Source organism: Sapajus apella, unplaced genomic scaffold (assembly GCF_009761245.1).
Source record: "Sapajus apella isolate SASKATOON/1434 unplaced genomic scaffold, GSC_monkey_1.0 scaffold24, whole genome shotgun sequence".
Lineage (NCBI taxonomy): Eukaryota > Metazoa > Chordata > Mammalia > Primates > Cebidae > Sapajus > Sapajus apella.
The window spans coordinates 12,580,304-12,599,080 of NW_022436964.1; the positions used below are offsets into that span (position 1 = coordinate 12,580,304).

The window sequence follows — 18,777 nt, forward strand, 5'->3', positions numbered from 1 at the left end:
ACACGACGTTTTGCTGGAATGGTCAATTTCCAGGGATTTTACAGGCTGGCCAAAACAGTCTGTTCAGAACAGCGCCGCCTGGGCACTGGCAGCCCTGGGCGGCAGCGCGTTTCCTCACGCCGCACAACCACTCGTGACCTTGGGAGAGCGAAGTCGCCCCGCCGGCCGCGTCAGGGCCACGCTCAGGCTGGACTTCGGAGCTGAAAATGGGGGTGGGGAGTGAGAAGGTTTCACAAACAGAAAAGACTTCGAAGCCATAAGGCGGTTCTCATTCTTTTCTGAGGGTGAATCCTTAAAATTCCTAGGGGAGGGAATGTCTGCCCAGGGTTGGAGACAAAGCGTGAGAACTAGGATGGCGAAAAACGGGCCTGAATAAGAAAATCCGAAGGAGGGAGGCAGAGGGCGGACAATTGGGTTAAAAATAGAAACGCACCCTCCTCAGGACTCGCTCTTTCCAGCTCCACCCAGAGACCGAACGCCAGGCCAGTGGCTGGCTCCGCCAGAGCGCACAGCGACCCAGCTCAGCCCCGCCTCCCGGACCTACTGACTGAGCGCCGGGGGCGTGGCCTCGGGCCCTCGACGTCACCGCGCTCACCGACACCGCCGCCGCCGCCGTCGGGGTTTTCGCTGACGCACGGGTCCCGCCCCCTCCCCCTCTTTTCCCTCACAGCCCGGTCACCGGGCGGCGAGCGCGTTAGTCGGCCGGGACGCGAAGCTGTGTGCATCTCCTACGCGGGCTTGTTCGCTCCCGGGAGCCGCGCCGCTTCCTCAGCAGTGGCAGAAGCGGCGTAGAGCGCCATCAGCGGGCCCTTACGGCCACAGGCCTCGCGGCGAGCTCTCCGCTGCCCCTTGTCCGCCCAACTTGTCGCCTGTGGAGGCGTGAGGCGACGACGGGCGAGCGCCTAGTGAAGCGTTAGCCGCTGCGGCCTCCGGTCCTCCCTCCGCTCCTCCTCGCCCCCCCTCCCCGCTTCCCTCCTCCCACTTACCGAGCTCCGGCGTGTCCCGGCCGCGCTCGTCGCTGCTGCAGGAACAAAGGAAGACCCCGCGGCGGCGGCGGCGGCGGCGGCGGCGCCACCTCCGCCTGCGGCTTCGACCCGCTCCCGGCTCGCGGCGGCGGCACCAGAGCGCCCGGTTCAGCCTTCCCGGAGGCCTCGGCCCGGCCTCACCGTGCCGGCTTCGCGTGCGAGCCCGGCTTTCGCATTTGGGGCCCTGCACGGTGAGTGGTACGGGGTTGGGGGCTGGAACTGGGTTCCTTGAGCCGGGCCGGGGGCGGGAGTGAGGGGACGGGGGGCGCCGCGGGCCAACGGCGAACCCGGAGCAGGCCGCGGATGGCGGCGTCCGGGGGAGGGGAGCCCGCCCGCCGGCTCAGGAAGCACAAAGACGGAGGCGTCATCCTGTCGTCGTGGCCCGAGGCCTGGCTCCCCGCGTCCCTGGCCTGCTCCAGAGCACTGTCGGGAAACAATGCCCGGCGTGCAGCCTCTGCGGGGCTGGCCTCTAGGCCGCTCGCCTCCCGCCCGGCCGCCCTCAGCGCCGGCGGCATCCGGCGTAGGCACCAGGACCCGGAGAAACAAAGAGGCCAAGGCGCGGGCCGCGCCCCCTGCCCGCTGCAACCCCCCCGTCCCTCCCCCACCGCTCTTCTCTCGGAAGAGCCGTTCGGGGTCGGGGATCGGCGTGGGGCCTGCGGAGCTGCTGTTCTGCATGACTCAGTGGTTTTCGGAGAGGGCCTTAGTGGGCTTTCCTGAGTAGGGCCTTTCTTTGGAGGGGAATGGGGGAACAGTGGGACCCGAACTTGTTCCAAAATCCATTGGAACATGGGGCCGGGGGTTCTCCGGCGTCGTGTTTTGGGTTTCTCGACGTTGCTGCATGTCTACCCTGAGATCTGTTTTCATGGAGGAAGTGGAGCACCTTCTTTGTTTGGTGCATTTAGGCTGGTGAACGTAAAAATTTTTTGCTCGCTTTCCACTCACCTCATGGAGCTGTGTTTTCGGGGAAGGGTCGAAATATCTTTTATTGATTGAATGTCTATTAAGGATATATATCATTCAATCCAAGGAGATAAGGTAAAGGAACATGTAGGTCACACGTCCCCGTTCTTAAACCTGGGATTTAGATACAGACTCCTAAAAACATAAACGAATTTAGGATTTTTTTTAAGTAGGATTTCTTAATTGGCAAAAAATTGAAATTTTATCTTTAAAGATTTTTCTTAAAATCTAAAAAATTAGGATTCGTTGTAGTTCTCTCCTGTTTTCTATCTCCCAGGCCCTGAAAAGGAGCCTTTAAAAGTCAATCCTCCTCCATTTGGCAAACAGCTGAAATCTGGAAAGTAAGGACTTGCCCAAGGTCACTGGCTTAGTGGCAGACTAGAGACTTGAACTCAGGTCTCAATTCCCAGGTGAGTGGGAATTCATGCCGTCTCATAACATCTTGTGCACTTGGAAGAACTATATTCCATGGGTGTAAAAGCTCTTTGTTCCGAATTGGAATTGGTGAATTTTTCAGTTACACTGAGGTTTTTTTTTTTTTAAGCTGTGAGTTAGAGGAAGCCATAAACTTTATAAAATGTGCGTTTTAGCTATACCTGATAGAGCTGACACGTGCATGCTTAAGTTTCTAATTACTTTAAAGGTGATAAATAGTAATGGTATTTTTTTTTCTAAAATACGAGAAGGGGAATGCAATACCTGATGGGAACACGCATCCTCCACTTCATCCTCCAAATAATTGCCCTAAATGAGGATTCTTTCTTATGCTCTCTCTACTGTGCTTAGTTTTTTATAAACAACCTTGACCATTTTGGCTTCGAGTGATTTTTATGCCTTCATCTTCTAGATTGAGATTGTTCTGTAGTTTTTCCTCATTAGGAAAAAAACTAGCAGCCTTTTTTGTTTTCTTATGTTAGATACATGAACGCTGCATCCTTAGTTCTTAGGGTTGTGTAGGAGTTGGCAGGCTTTGAGATATAAATAGAAGCTGATTTCAGAGGCCCCTGTTGACTAGGCTTTATGTGAGAGCCTCCATCCAGCTCGGCTTGTCACATTGCAGCCTTGTGACAGGCTGAAGCTCCCTCCCATGTGATCTAAGCTTCTGAGAAATATTAAAGCAAGCTGTGCACATGTGATGGCATTTAAAAGCTGGCTTTCTAGGGGAAAAAAACCTAAAAGATGGGAACCCATGTAGAAGACTCATGTCATGGTGCCCCTTGTGCATCTCGCAGTCGAAGGTTATTTATAATGAAATGAAGGTAGACATGTTCTGAAGGGAAGGTGGAATACTTTGCAAAGTGTGTGAAATCTTTAAATCGAGTATCCTTCGTTTTATTTATTTAAAAGATTTTAACAATCAGATTAAACTTATATATGTAGGTTGATTGCTTAGCCTTAAACATAAGCCAGTTTGTTTTTAAAGCCAATGTCAGATGACAGTGGACATTAGTGTAGAAAATTTGAGCTAGCATACTTAAACTGGTTTTAAGGAATGACCCAACTTTTATGCATAGGTAAAGATTCACACATTTTGTGCATGGTGGGCATGCAAATATGTACATATTTATCTTTTGAAAGCATTTTTGCTCCTGTCATACTCAACATTAAAAAACCCAGCTGAAAGTGTTTATTAATAAACTTCCTAAGTGATGTTGAAATGTTTACACTACCCTGCTCCAAAATGAGTCAGCTAAATTCCACTTACTATTTAAAGAGACAGGGTCAAGTAAATTAATACTATTGTTCAAAGTAAGTAATAACTCACTGAAAAGTGTATTCTAGTATGTAGTAGTTGGAAAAAATGACTGTGACCACAAGTCACGGCACACAAATTTCCCTTTAATCACATGCTATCAAATATGCTTTTTGTACCCTTATGCATATTTAAGATGATATGAAAACCCTCCACAACTTTATTGTAAAATAAATTTTCTTGAATAATTAATTTCTCTCATCCAGAGGAAAACTTAATAATTTAACGCAGCATTTTAACAAGACTTTTAGGAAAGCAAACCCTTGCTTGCTTTCAAACAAATGCTTGCTATGTAAAGCTTTTTCTGGTAACCTAGCACTGAATATTAACCTAGCAATACTAAAGAGTTGTATATTTATATTGCCTTACTTTACTATATTGAATTTGAGCTTTGAACAGTTTATTATTTTCTGGTATGAGGAAGACAAGCACTTGTTAAAAATTAATAGTGCCTTTGGCTGAGAAATTTGGTTCATAATTTATACATTGTAGGTTCCTAGGCGCACTGGCTGTAAAGTACTCTGAAATAGATTTTCACATCTCAAATGGACAACATAAAAGGAATTTCGTAAACCAGCTGACCCTAAATTCTTAAACTTTACTTGTTGGTGCCAAGGTAGCAGGAAGGGCTACCAGCTTTCTTTTCAGCCTTATATAAAGATGTTTCCACATTTAAAAAGTACAGATGCCCTGCCTCAGCAGAAATGTCAAATTACTGATGAAGCCCAGATATGTATAGGTGTTAGTTTTAAGAAAGCTTTACTCATCCAGTTTACAGAACTACCTATAAATATCAAGAGTCAGTGATGAATTGTGATAAGCCAACTAAGTAAAAACATCATTTGAAATGGTCTACCTGTACTGCAGGAGAGTCAAAAGTAACCAAAGAATAAAAGATACCAATATCCTGAATTGATTAAAACATAACCCTGAGAGCTAGCAGACCGTTTCATAAATTGAAACCAAGAATAGTGACAGGTAAAAATATCTTAATAATGATAGAATTTCTTTTTAGGTTTTTTGGTTTGGTTTGGTTTTGTGGTTTTTTTTTTTTTTTTTTTTTTTTTTTTTTTGGGCCCTATAACAGTTTGCTTTTATAAAGGCAACAAAATATTGATAATTATCTCTGCCTACTCTTTAATGATTAACAGAATTTAGGCTTTTGTAAAACTTGTGTAGAAATAACAATGGTATACTGATGATTATATCAGACTGTATTTTAGTGATATGCTAATTTCTGAAATTTTGTTTCATCTATAGCAGGAAAATATGGCTCAGGAGACTAACCAGACCCCGGGGCCCATGCTGTGTAGCACAGGATGTGGCTTTTATGGAAATCCTAGGACAAATGGAATGTGTTCAGTTTGCTACAAAGAACATCTTCAGAGACAGCAGAATAGTGGCAGAATGAGCCCAATGGGTAAGTTGTTTTCAAGGAAAAACACATTTGAAGAACTGGTGGATAGAAAATATAGAACCAAAAATTGGGGCTGAGAATGCTGAAAGCCCATGGAGAGAACACTTAACAAGAGCTTGAAATTAAAGCAACAGCCCAAGTACTTGACCTGACTAATCAGGAATGCATTGGGTATCTACAAGCATCTTCTAGCTTTTTAGTTTTCTTTTTTTGACGTTTTTCTGTTTCACACTTGTGTTCATTGGATATGACTTTTTAATATTTTGTGTTTGGATACTCAAGTGTAGGATTACAGCACAGTGAATGCTTATATCACTAACCTAATTAAATGCAAGTATTCATTACTAAGTCTTGATACTAAATGAGTTTTTGTAGTGTTCATTGGTTCCTTACAAGTCCTTTTTTTAAATAGGGACAGCTAGTGGTTCCAACAGTCCTACCTCAGATTCTGCATCTGTACAAAGAGCAGACACTAGCTTAAACAACTGTGAAGGTGCTGCTGGCAGCACATCTGAAAAATCAAGGTAAGACTGAACATTTCAGAGTTTTTATAATGTTACAAAGAGGGAAACCAAGATGTCTGTACTAGTCCAATAATAAAAATCTGAATATGTCAGATGTCCTTGGTTTTGCATTGTTGCATAATCGAGAATTTCAGTGTCTGACTTAAGTCATTGAGTAAAAATGTATGTAAGAATGGACTCCCTAACTCCCTCAAGGATTCTGTGTTGGAAATGCTGTGCTTTTTTATTTCTTTGTAATTGAGGTTTAGGGGTTGTCGAGTTAGACTATGGACTATATTACTGGACCAAATAAGGTATTTTGGCAGAGCTGCCCTTTCTGCCCTTAAACAAGATACAGGCACAGCTAAAAATTCCTAGTTAGTTTTAGAATATGCCAACTTATACAAAATGCAGCCCTGAGTTGATGAGCCATTTGTCAAACTTTTTTCTCAACCATTTATGCTGGGCATCCAATATTTTTTTAAATTTTAGGTTTTCTAGCTCCATTTGCTCATGTTGGAAATATTATGTAATTTAAAGTTGAACTGACAACTATTCATTGTCTCAAGAAGTACCCTTAACACCTTTAAAAATTGTTTGCTTGAACTCAAATAGAAATGTGCCTGTGGCTGCCTTGCCTGTAACTCAGCAAATGACAGAAATGAGCATTTCAAGAGAGGACAAAATAACTACCCCGAAAACAGAGGTGTCAGAGCCAGGTATGCTTTTCATTTAATACTTGTTCAGTTCTGAATTTGATAGTGCAAGTAATGGTTGGTGGGGAGATTCTTTCCTTCCCATTGAAGGACCAAAGAGGAAGGAGAGCTATAAAATATAGGCCAAACAAAGAATTGCTATCTTTAAAAGTTTCTTGACGTGTAAAATAGTCATTCTGTTGATTCTCAATTTCTTCTCTGCTCATCCCCTGCATTACCCTCATGTGCATAATGGGCGAAGTCTGTAATGTGGAGATGGGATGTGTTAAGAACTTGATGAAGTGAAATTTCAAGGTCATAAAGGATAATTTTATGATCAAAAGCAGTAATACTCAGTTTTGATATTGTCAGTGTTGTAGAAAACTTTAAAGTAAAACATACTGAACACTAAAACTTATTGGAAGAAGTGCAGTATTCCTACCGTATATTGTGTGGGAGTTTAAAACTCAGTGTGAAAAGACATTTTGTTTTTCAGGACATTTGGTGAGTTTGGAGACTTTGCTTACATAGCACAACCAGAAGCACCCTAATGGTGCAAGAAGACCGACTTAAATTACCTGTACTAGGCCCTAGAACAAAGATTTATGTACTTTATGTAGTGCACATATTTGATCAATTCTGTTTTGGCAGAGTGCTAATTAAATGCAATATAAAACTTGTGAAAAAATAGTGTCAGTGGTTATACAATCTGCTTTGGAGGCTTGCTTTTGCTAACAGCAGTCAAGTTTGTTTATTGTATTAATCTTACATTAAAGTGAAATTCTTAAGTTTGGCAGGTAAATCTATATTTGGTATTTTGAAATGAGCTCCATCCTTAAAACTGACCACGTTAGTGTTCCTATGATGCCTTTTTTTAAATTAATTAATTTATTTTTTAAATACGCTGACCTTGGAAGAATAGTCTTGGGTTAGAGCTGTAGCTAGTATGTATTTATTAGTGGGCATTTTGTGGTTCACTGCTATTTGCCTTTTCTGTATAATTTTCTTATTCCCCCTTCTTCCCTTGTCTCAGGAGCCACAGTTCATTTTTAGGTGTGGCCAAAGAAATGACTGACACTCTCTCTCTACTCCATACAACTATTCCCATAGATTATTCTTTATCCTCATGACATCAGGAAAAACATTAGTGTTGTCACAGTAGCAGTAGGTAGAACTTTGTTCTTTTAGTCTAATATTAGGTTATTCGTCCCAGTAGATACATTGCTAATGCAATTGAATTATAAATTTGGGCAGAGTTTTAGAGTAAATACCCATTAAACCAATCAGCTTGCTGTAGGAGCCAATAGCATTGGTGCTGGCATAGTTGGGCAGTAATTTCAGCATTGGCATACATAAATTTGCTATTTTTATGGTTTGGATTAATATTAAAACTCGAGTTTATAGTGTTTCAGGTGTAGTTACATTAAGTATATGTAAATTTTGATGTTTTAAATAACTAGTGGCAATGTGGGCTTCAGTACAATAATCTTATTTTTTGTTCATTGTGAGAAATTTTATTGATGTCATGTACACTGAAACTTAAAGCCTTTTTAGGTGGAGAAATGGTGGTGGGACTGTTTGTAGATGCTAACTCTAACTGTCCAATAAGATTCTTTTTCTGCCTGTGGAATCCTTGATAGTTTAAAATCAGAACTTCTCAAGTAGTTTCTAAAGACTGTGCTGATCTTTTTTTAAAAAAACAAGCTTTAAAAAAACTTTCAAGTCTTCCTATAATGTTTAGTACCCCTTTGAAAATGGCAAAATGATTGTTTTGGAATTTTTGGATCTAACATTGATTTTTAGGGATTAATGGTTTGGGTTTTGTCAAAATTTGCTGTTTATATCTACAGATTTTTTTTCTATAAGCAAAAAACTCAAAATGATTTATAGCCAACTGCTTCAAAGTTGGCTACTCTTATTTACTGAGATGTAATGAATTTGAACTGCCCTGATTGAGAAGTTTGCATTTAGGAAATTAATGTGGAAAAACTGAGCATATGATTAACATCTCCCAGCTCTTTAAAACAGAATTAGGATTTTGTTTTTAGTACTGGCTGTTAAGAGTGAGTGATCATTTTACAAAATTAGAGAAGCAAAGTATGGTGATTGGCAGGAATTTCTCGATTTGAAAGGTTCTCATGTTAAAGTATTTTCAAGGAATGCTTCTTAAATATTTCTTTTGACTTAAATGTTAGCCAATGAATGCTTAACAAATTTTGTTTTTGTCCTTTTCAGTTGTCACTCAGCCCAGTCCATCAGTTTCTCAGCCCAGTACTTCTCAGAGTGAAGAAAAAGCTCCTGAATTGCCCAAACCAAAGAAAAACAGATGTTTCATGTGCAGAAAGAAAGTTGGTCTTACAGGTATTACAAAATAAGACAATGTGTATTTTACTTCCTGCAGTTAAGGAGGAGCTCTTGGTCACTCCCTAAGAGACTGATTCATCTTACACATTAAAAAAAATGCCTGGCTAGCTGTAGTCTAGGAAAGGTGGGGAAGGTGGTATTGGAGTGGAAAGAAGTTGAATGTAATTTCCATCTGTCTCCTAATCATATGAAATGTTTTAACTCACACCCTTCTATTTTCTTTCTATTAGATTGATAAAAGTTTTGTATACCTAGGGAAAATGTTGCTGACATTGCCACTGGCTTTGAGCTATGCACAGAATGTTCTGAGTGCTTTTTTTTCTTGTCCCCTTTAAATCTCAGACCTTGATGGTTGTTTTCACTTGAGGAAACATTACCCACTTAACATAAGGTGTTTTGAATCCAGGTCAGCCTAACTCCAGAGCCTGTGTAAATTTTATCCTACTTTGCATCTACAGGAGTTTATGATAGAGGGAGAGCACCTGGTAGAAATTAGCTGGCAGATAGCCCATTTTGTTTTCTCCACATGGTTTGGCTTACCAGACACTTCCCTGTTGCCCTTGCAAGAGAAGACTGAACATAGTTATTTGAATTTCTCACCACGTCAAAGGAAGTTAAAAGTTCCTTTTCCAGTGTAAAGTGATACTTTTTTCAAGAGTTGACTGTGTCTTATCACCAGAAAGTAGAAGAAAAGAGTTCACTGTCGCAGTGAAAACCTGGTTCCCTTTCTATAGTGACTAAGCTTTTTTTTTTTTTCTTTCTTTCTTTTAATTGCCTCAAGTTCTCAAGTGACTGCTTCTTTGTTTGTTCAGGGTTTGACTGCCGATGTGGAAATTTGTTTTGTGGACTTCACCGTTACTCTGACAAGCACAACTGTCCATATGATTACAAAGCAGAAGCTGCAGCAAAAATCAGAAAAGAGAATCCAGTTGTTGTGGCTGAAAAAATTCAGAGAATATAAATTACTACTTGTGAAGAGACTGAAACTTTGTTTTTATTTTAATATATCGTAGGAAAACATTAAAGAGCAGATGCATGGCCATTTTTCTTTGATGTTCTCCAGAGTTTTACTTTATACTTGTCTGTCTTATAATTGATATTTTAGGATGTTTGGGTGTTTGTTACAGGCAGAATTGGATAGATACAGCCCTACAAAATGTATATGCCCTCCCCTGAATAAAATTGGATGAAAATCTGCACAGCAAAGTGAAATACACAGATAATAGGAACAAAATATAGTTCCCATGTGCCAAACAAAATAAATGAAATCTCTGCATGTTTGCAGCATATCTGCCTTTTGGGAATGTAATCAAGGTATAATCTTTGGCTAGTGTTATGTGCCTGTATTTTTTTAAAATGGTACACCAGAAAAGGACTGGCAGTCTACTTCTACCATAGTTAAACTTCACCCTCTTAATTTCACAACATGTTCTTTGGAAGCAGGAAGAAATGCTTATAAAGAGGATCCGACCTTCCCGTGAAACCAGTATTTGGCGCCATATATAAGCCCAGTTAAATTGGTCATCTAAAGCTGTCAAATAAGACATTCTGTGAAAGGTAAACATCGAAACTGCTTATAAGTAAAACCATCAAACCAACAACAGGGTCTTGAGATAATCTTTGAAGCTTATTGTGCTGGCCTGCACCAGAAGATGTCTGCATTACTCATTGCTAAAAATGTGTAGCACAGAACTGCACTAGGATTAATTTGTTTACAAGAAGAAATTTAAACTCTGCGTTTGGTTTTTCACATACAGCAGCTCTATTGAATAACATGCATCTGAATTTTAAGTTGCAAAGGTATCTGAGTAAATTTTTCATGTGCATCTTTTGTCGAATGTTTTGGTTCAAGAAAGAATGTTTAAAGCCTTTTAAAAGACTTCAGTTCTTAATGTAACTGTACCCTTCTGCATGGAAAATCATAACCAACATGGCTGCAGTAGACTTCTTAGTGGTATCCAGCACCACTTGCAGAGGGCTGCTTTATCATATTGTACTTGGGTGTAGGACTCTAGTGTTCTTGGGTGTATTGCATGGGCTGCATTATCTACAGCATTGTACAATAACAACTAGAAAAGGCAGTATACTTCACTGATGCTTGTCTGGTAATACCACTTCTGTGTTATAATGGAAGGTTTTTTGTGATGTATGAAACTTGTGTTTTTTATATATAAATGAGTATAGTTAGTGTTGTGGTAATGCCTGTTTTCATCTGTAAATAGTTAAGTATGTACACGAGGCACTACTTCTGATTTATTGCAGTGTTCAGTCCTAGTTTATACTTTTATTCTTAAAGCATTCAGTTTTGCTTTCAATTTTATGTACCTTAGTTCTGAGTTAGACCTGCAGATGTGTACAGATAGTTCATATTTATGTATTGCACATAATCATGCTATTCAGCATTGATGCTATATTGTATTATGTAAATAATAAAAGCCATGTACAGAGGGAAACTTCACTTGTTCATTGGGTTTTTAAGCCCCAGTTAGAATCCTAAAGGGGGGAAATTAGAAAATGTTATTTTGCATGGCTATACTGTAATTTTTTCCTTTGCCATCCCTGAACTTATTCAAGTGATAACCAAGAGATATTTGAAGCATTTTCAGGTATGGTAGCTGATAAGGCAGTTTATTTTTTAAGAATTCAGTAGGCACCTTTGGGATCAAAACAATTTTAAAATCTGAGGAGAAAGAAATGAAATTGGAACAAGTATGGACTGTCCCCTTTCCCCATGTTGTAAACGATGACTTTTTATAATTCTGAAGAAAGTATGTATGACTTAGTTTACAAAAACACTTGTTTCATTTCTGTTTCGGGTTTGGTTCTAATACAGAGATGCACCTGTGGACTTGGTCTTTGCAAAGTTTATGCCAGATTCTGAAGAACAAGGGTGACATGTACATGCTAACTTTGCCCGGGGTAAATAAATGCCAGAGTGCAACCATTGCTTCTCTGTGATGCAGTTTGGGATGGAAATACCCTAGTTTTTATCTGTCAGTTCTTTGCATGCTGCTACTTTCACTTCAAGTTGGGGGGGGGGTACATGTATATGTCAATGTTTCTATATTGACAGGGTAGTATTTCCCTGAACATTAAAAATCACAATTGAGTTGGAAATTACAAGATTTAGAAGGGGAACTTAATTTTTTAAGTTAAAAATGAAATCAGTGGTATATAGGAGTTAAGATGAGCCCTCAGACTCCATCTCTCTGAAGGTCTGAGTAGTAGCAAGAGATTGGTAGGGTTTTTTTGTTTTTTGAGATAGTTTCACTCTTGTTGCCCAGGCTGGAGTGCAATGGCATGATCTCAGCACACCTAGATTCAAGCGATTCTCTTCCCTCCGCCTCCTAAGTAGCTGGGATTATAGGCATGTGCCTCCATGCCTGGCTAATTTTGTATTTTTAGTGGAGATGGGTTTCTCCATGTTAGCCTGGTCTGGAACTCCAGACTTGCTTCGACCTCCCAAAGTGCTGGGATTTAGGGGCGTGGGCCATGTTTCCTGGCCAATTGGTAGTTTTTTACAAGAAACATTAATTTAGACCAGAACAAAGATTTGTCAGGGATGTCCATTCATTGGGGAGAAAGGGATCTGTAAGGCACCTGAGGGTTCAATTCTAGATTCTTGCAGTGAACCCTGAATGCAAGACCATGTAGTCCTTTAACTTGGAAATGCACGGACATAAGCACTTTAGTAATATAACAGCTGGGTGTGGTGGCTCATGCTTACAATCTCAGCACTTTGGGAGGTCGAGGGGGCAGATAACCAGAGGTCAGGAGTTTTGAGACCAGCCTGGCTGATGTGGTGAGAACCCGTATCTACTAAAAATAAAAAGTTAGCCAGGCATGGTGTCAGGTGCCTGTAGTCCCAGCTACTTGGAAGGCTGAGGCAGAAGAATCACTTGAACCTGGGGAGGCAGAGATTGCAGTGAGCCGAGATTGCACCACTGCACTCCAGCCTGGGCGACAGAGTGAGAGACTGTCTCAAAAAAAAAAGTTTCCCTTACATAAGCAGACAAATCTTTACACCCCCACACCCTAAAATTTTGTTAGGCTATGACCACATAAATTTGCGGAATAAATGGGTGAGTCCTTTTTAAAAACCTCATCTTCAGTGTGACTGATCTGTAAAACTAGAGCCTCAGGTTTGATCCTAGGTAGGCTTTCCACAACGTGGATTAGTTTACAAGGGAAAGCTGTTTTTGAGCAGTATGGCATAGTGATTAAGATCAGGGACCCTGGAACCAGCCCGTGATTTGGGATCCACTTTGGGCTGCTTCGTCTATTCAATGAGGACAGCAACCACCTACGTCAGGAGTGTGAAGCTGACAGCACTTAAAACTGTACCTGCCACATGATTTTTGCTATTAATGTCCTGGAGTAATGGTTTCCAGAACTTGGAAGGAAAACTCTTCGAGAACAAGATTGGTTACATCAAGTTGTATGGTGAAAAGATAAAGATCTGTTATTTAAACTTGCAGTTTAGAATGATAGAATGATTCTTTTCAGTAAGGCTTTCTTTGCAAGAGATCTGCATTAAATAAAGTTGCTAGGAAATAAAGTGAGCAAATAATCTACCAAGTAATGATAGCAAGATGTTAAGTATACTATTGTTACAATTGTATTTTGGAAGTTGGTAATACCTTCACATGGTTCACAAATAGATCTATCAATACACACTGAGAAGCAAAGCCTCTCAACCTGTTCCATATCCTCCATTCCAAAGGCACACATACATTTTAGGTAACTCATAGGTTAGAAAGTTATTTAATCTCTTCCACATCATGTAAATATTTGAATATGTAACAAAGAATTTGACTCTTGTCTGTTTAAATGCAAAGTTCTCAATAGGGGTTTTTGTTCATAAGTATTAACTTGTAATTTGGGAAAGTAATGGGCATGGTTGCTGGTTGATTAGCAATAAGATTACGTCGCCGTCAACTACCTAGAAGAGTTTCCATGGGTGAGGCAACAGGTTGTTAACAACAACAACAAAAAAAACTGGAAATATAGTTTCTTCTGTTTGTACAACCTGCTTTAAAAACAAGTGTACGTATACAACAGAATACAGAAGTTCCTTTTAACACTTGAAAGGCTAGCTATTTCCACGCACAACTGCTGGTTTTAAATTTACATAAAAGCAGACTTTTTGTTTTCTTCCAGATTACTTCTATTACAGCTGTAGACGTAAATTCCATTTTGTGCCATAAATGTAAGACTCCATTTTGTCTGCAACTGCTAAGTGCCACTTTCCTTTTATTATGGGTAGGAATGTTGCAAGGATTCTTAAGCAGTTAACAGCAAGAAGAAGTTAGATTGTTTTCTAGTTGGCTAATCTGTGTTGAATATATTTTTTTATGATGATTTTTATTGACACAACAGAATCTCAGACTGTATATATCAAATGATTGATAATGTAAACAAAGCTACTCAGGAATTGGGGCAATTTTTCAGTCAACTCAGAAGTTAATAGGAAATCCTTATTACACATTCTTAAATTTTAGATAAATGCAAGAACTATTCACAAAATAACATTTATTAAGCACCTACCTTGTAGAACTCAGGCCTTAGCCAGGAAAAAAAATACAAATAAATTAGCCTCATGACCTCAAATACTTGGGTCTGGGTAAATTGTTCAGCCTGCGCTTGTGAATATAATCCAGGATAAATTAAAAATGTTGGCTGCTCCTTGCTATGTAATATGCTTCTGCCCTTTTGTCCCCTCCCATCACTAAAAATGTATTCAAACACGCAACCTACAATACCAGTTGACAAATATAATTTAGATTTTCTGTTGTGTGGTACTCATCTACTATTATAGAACCTCGGGCATGTCTTACACATCTTGGTGTTGTGGTTTTATGTCCACCCTAATGAGAAAAGTACTTACTTCCTAGGGTCATGTTTCCTGAGGAACCCCTCCCCTAGATTTATCCCATAGGAGGTCTTATAAATAATATCCACCTACTAAAATTATTTGGCTTCTAATGTTAAGTTTTGCACTAATTGCTATTGTAACAGTAACTCTACCGTTAAAAGTTGTAATATTTAAATAAGAATAATCTGCCATCTGAGCCTCTAGCCTTTAGCATCTGTGTTATATTTTAAAATGCCTGCTAAAATTGCCTATGCACAAACAAGTTTTGTTTTTCGCTACACTGTGGCTTATTTGGTTGGCATGAAAATTAGATTGCTTTGCATATCTGGGGTAGCATAACCAATTTTATCAGTGGCTAGATTATTTCAGATGACAAAAATAACGTGACTTCAGAGGTTCGATAAAGTGATGATACCTATTAGAAGTGGGTATAATCTCAAAATATGATTTATATTCAGTCATGGTCCTTTAGCATACGAGTGACAGGTATATTTGAGTGTTTGAATTAAAGACTTTTAAAGTGGATTAAATGATAGCAGTTTTTACTTGATAAGTTGGGGCCCATGGTAACAGCAAGGATTCCACTTATAACTGGTGTCCATTCAGGAAAAAACAGACGTAACCATTATGTGACTCAATACAAAGAAGAAAATTACACTGGTAAAAAAATATTAAGTTTAAAAAGAAAAATACCTAGTAAAAACTACTAAGAGGATTACATTAGTGAAGATTCAGGGTGTGAAGTAAAAGGAGAGATTAACAGAATAGGTTTACATTTATTTGATCTCCTTACAGGAATCTGTCTTTCATAGCAACTAATTCTCCTATTTTGATGAAACTTTTCAGGTTGATGGATTTAACAAGAATAATATAAATCCAAAATTTTCTATTTTAAGGTCATGATTTTATTTTTTACTCTGTGGTTCTTAAACACAGTTTACTTCATTTCATGTAACACCTGCCAATAATAACCTAATAAAATTAAACAAGATCTGGTTTAGGTTTAACAAAATTAAAATGTGTTTAACAGAGCCTAGAAATGTTGTGAATTTGCTCCTAGGAAACATTGAAAGTATGTGAAAGGAATAGCACTCTAATCCAGCAGTTTATTTGTGCTTTTTAATAATTGCTGTTTTAGATTATCTAAGGAGTTGATAATACATGGTTGTTTCTATTTGGCTTTGAAGTGATCCAAGTATGTATATGCGGTTTTATAAAACAACCACAAAATACAGTCTCCCTATGAACATATGCAGAGTGATTAGAAAGTATTCCCACTCTCTAGGCCAGAAACATCATTAATGCTCTAATATCTGACTAAATGCTGATTAAGACATCTCAAGCTCTACCTTTTGTCCAAACTGGAGAAGTTTTTGACAATTTTTCTGGACTGTGGAGGGTGTTTTTCAAAGATCCCTATTAAACTTTAGGAATCAGAAGGGAATCTAAGAAAATTGCTTATTTAATCTACAAACTGATAAACTGAGAACCTAAAGTATTGACAATGATTAAATATTCTATAAAATCAGTAATTTACCAAAAATAGAAAACTTTTAATTACCTATTTATTTTATTTATTATTTATTTATTTGAGACGGAGTTTTTGCTGTCAAAACAGGCTGGAGTGCAGTGGCACAATCCCGGCTCACTGCAACCTCCACCTCCCATGTTCAAGCAGTTCTCCGGCCTTAGCCTCCCAAGTACCTGGGATTATAGGCACGTGCCACCACACCTGGCTAATTGTTTTGTATTTTTAGTAGAGACGGAGTTTCACCAAGTTTGTCAGGTTGGTTTTGAATTCCTGACCTCAAGTGATCTGCCCATGTCAGCCTCCCAAAGTGTTAGGATTACAGGCATGAGCCACTGCGCCCGGCTACTTATTTATTTTTATTTATTTATTTCTTATTTTTTGAGATGGAGTCTCGCTCTGTTGCCCTGGCTGGGGTGCAATGGTGCAATATCAGCACACTGCAACCTCCACCTCCCAGGTTCAAGCAATTCTTCTGCCTCAGCCTCCCAAGAGCTGGGATTATAGGCGCAGGCCACCACACCTGTCTAATTTTTGTATATTTTGGCAGAATCAAGTTTTCACCATGTTGGCCAAGCAAGTCTTGAACTCCTGACCTCAGGTGATCCACCTGCCTCAGCCTTCCAAAGTGCTGGGATTACAGGTGTGAGCCACTGCACCTGCCTACCTGTTTTGATGGAGTCTCACTCTATCACCCAGGCTAGAGTGCAGAGGCGTGATCTCGGGTCACTGCAATCTCCACCTCCTGGGTTCAAGTGATTCTCCTGCCTCAGCCTCCCGAGTAGCTGAGATTACAGGCATGGACCACCATGCCCAGCTAATTTTTGTATTTTCAGTAGAGACAGGGTTTCACTATGTTTGCCAGGCTGGTCTCAAAGTTCTGACCTCAGGGGATCCGCCCACCGTGCTCCCAAAGTGCTGGAATTCCAGGTGTAAGCCATCACACTCAGCCTTAATTACTTCTTTAAATGCTGTCTACCAATGGTTCTTGGGCCAACAGCTGTGCCTTAAATTCCCTACCAATGTTTTCCAATAGAATTTAATGTAGTCCTATATGTAATTTTAAAGTTTCTAATAGCCACATTTTAAAATGTGCTGTATGTACTATCTTCAATTTCTTAGAGCACATCTCAATTAAGACTAGCCACATTTCAAGTGCTCACTACTCATATGTGGCTATTATTATGTAGTATATTATGCCGTTCTTGTGTTCCTATAAAGAAATACCTGAGACTGAGTAATTTATAAAGAAAAGAGGTTTAGTTGGCTCACAGTTCCGCAGCTGTACAGGAAGCATCACAACATCTGCTTCTGGGGAGGCCTCAGGGAGTGTCATTCACGGTAGAAGGCAAAGTGAGTGTTACGGCAGAAGGAGCAGGAGGAAGAGAGAGAAGGGGGAGGTGCCACACACTTTTAAACGACCAGATCTCACGAGAACTTATTATCGCAATGACAGCAGCAAGGGGATATGGTGTTAAATCATAAGAAACCGCCCCCATGAGCCACTCACCTCCCACCAGTCCCCACCTCTAGCATTGGAGATTATAATTCAACATGAGATTTGGGTGGGGATGAATATCCAAACTGTATCATATGGTACAGTCCTAGACTGTGCTTAAAGGCATCTTTAAGGACTCTAAACAAGTGTCACAGCAAATCAAATCTGCCCAGTGATGTGCAGGCCTTCATACAGAAGCCACTCTCCCACCTCAGCCTCCTGAGCAGCTGGGACTATGGGAGCACACTATCATACCCAGTTAAATTTTAATTTTTTGTGCATGGAGATGTGGTTCTTATTATGTGGCCCAGGCTGGTCTCAAACTCCTGACCTCAAATGATACTCCCACCTCAGCCTTCCAAAGCGCTAGGATTACAGATGTTAGCCACTGCACTCAGCCCTGTTTTTCTTTACATCAGAAAGTGATGACTTATTCTTCAAAAATAAGTAATTTTTTTGGCCCATTATACTACTTGTAATAAAAACTCATTATTTGACATCTTATTTTCTTCTTTTTTCTTTTTTGAAATGGAGTCTCGCTCTGTCTCCCAGGCTGGAGTACAGTGAGACGATCTAGGCTCACTACAACCTCTGCCTCCTGGGTTCCAGTGATTCTCCTCCCTCAGCCACCAGAGTAGTTGGGATTACAGGTGTGCTCACCCACACCCAGCTAATTTTTTGTATTTTTAGTAGAGATGCGGTTTCCCCATGTTGGCCAGGCTGGTCTCAAACTCCTGACCTCAAGTGATCCACCCGCCTTGGCCTCCCAAAGTGCTAGGATTACAGGCATGAGTCACCGTGCCCGGCCCAGCATCTTATTTTCTTAAATACTTAAAAGAAAGAGAAAAATCAGTGACAAAAAAAAAGCAGTGAGTGACTGCCATGTGCCAAAGCCTCTGGTATTAAACAGGCAGAACATATTTACTTTATATTTATTTATTTGTTTGTTTGTGTATTTATTTATTTTTGAGACAGAGTTTCACTATTGTTGCCCAGGCTGGAGCGCCGTGGCACAATCTTGGCTCAATGCAACCTCCACCTCCCAGGTTCAAGTGATTCTCCTGTTTCACCCTCCTGAGTAGCTGGGATTACAGGCTTGTGACACCACACCTGGCTAATTTTTGTATTTTTAGTAGAGACGGGTTTCCCCATGTTGGCC

The 18,777-nt window shown here is 40.2% G+C and overlaps 1 protein-coding gene across 3 annotated transcripts; it reads left to right on the forward strand.

Moving 5' to 3' along the window:
• The first annotated feature begins 435 nt into the window (after positions 1–435).
• ZFAND5 (zinc finger AN1-type containing 5) lies at positions 436–11,170 on the forward strand. 3 transcript variants are annotated; one of them, XM_032290924.1, is made up of 7 exons: positions 436–1,216; positions 2,263–2,395; positions 4,999–5,158; positions 5,568–5,679; positions 6,274–6,377; positions 8,589–8,714; positions 9,530–11,170. In XM_032290924.1, the coding sequence occupies exons 3-7, from the start codon at positions 5,008–5,010 to the stop codon at positions 9,676–9,678; spliced, it is 642 nt and encodes a 213-aa protein (XP_032146815.1). In that variant the 5' UTR covers positions 436–1,216; positions 2,263–2,395; positions 4,999–5,007; the 3' UTR covers positions 9,679–11,170. The 3 variants fall into 3 exon arrangements, with proteins under 3 accessions (XP_032146815.1, XP_032146818.1, XP_032146816.1); XM_032290927.1 differs by lacking the exon at positions 2,263–2,395; XM_032290925.1 differs by lacking the exon at positions 436–1,216 and having other exon boundaries at positions 2,159–2,395.
• Positions 11,171–18,777: the final 7,607 nt, after the last annotated feature.

Excerpts from the sequence above, each read along its gene's own strand:
- ZFAND5 (XM_032290924.1), top strand. The coding sequence starts at position 5,008 with ATGGCTCAGGAGACTAACCAGACCCCGGGGCCCATGCTGTGTAGCACA. Across the intron at positions 5,159-5,567 it reads TGGCAGAATGAGCCCAATGG|GGACAGCTAGTGGTTCCAAC; the intron begins GTAAGTTGTTTT and ends TTTTTTAAATAG. Across the intron at positions 6,378-8,588 it reads AACAGAGGTGTCAGAGCCAG|TTGTCACTCAGCCCAGTCCA; the intron begins GTATGCTTTTCA and ends TGTCCTTTTCAG.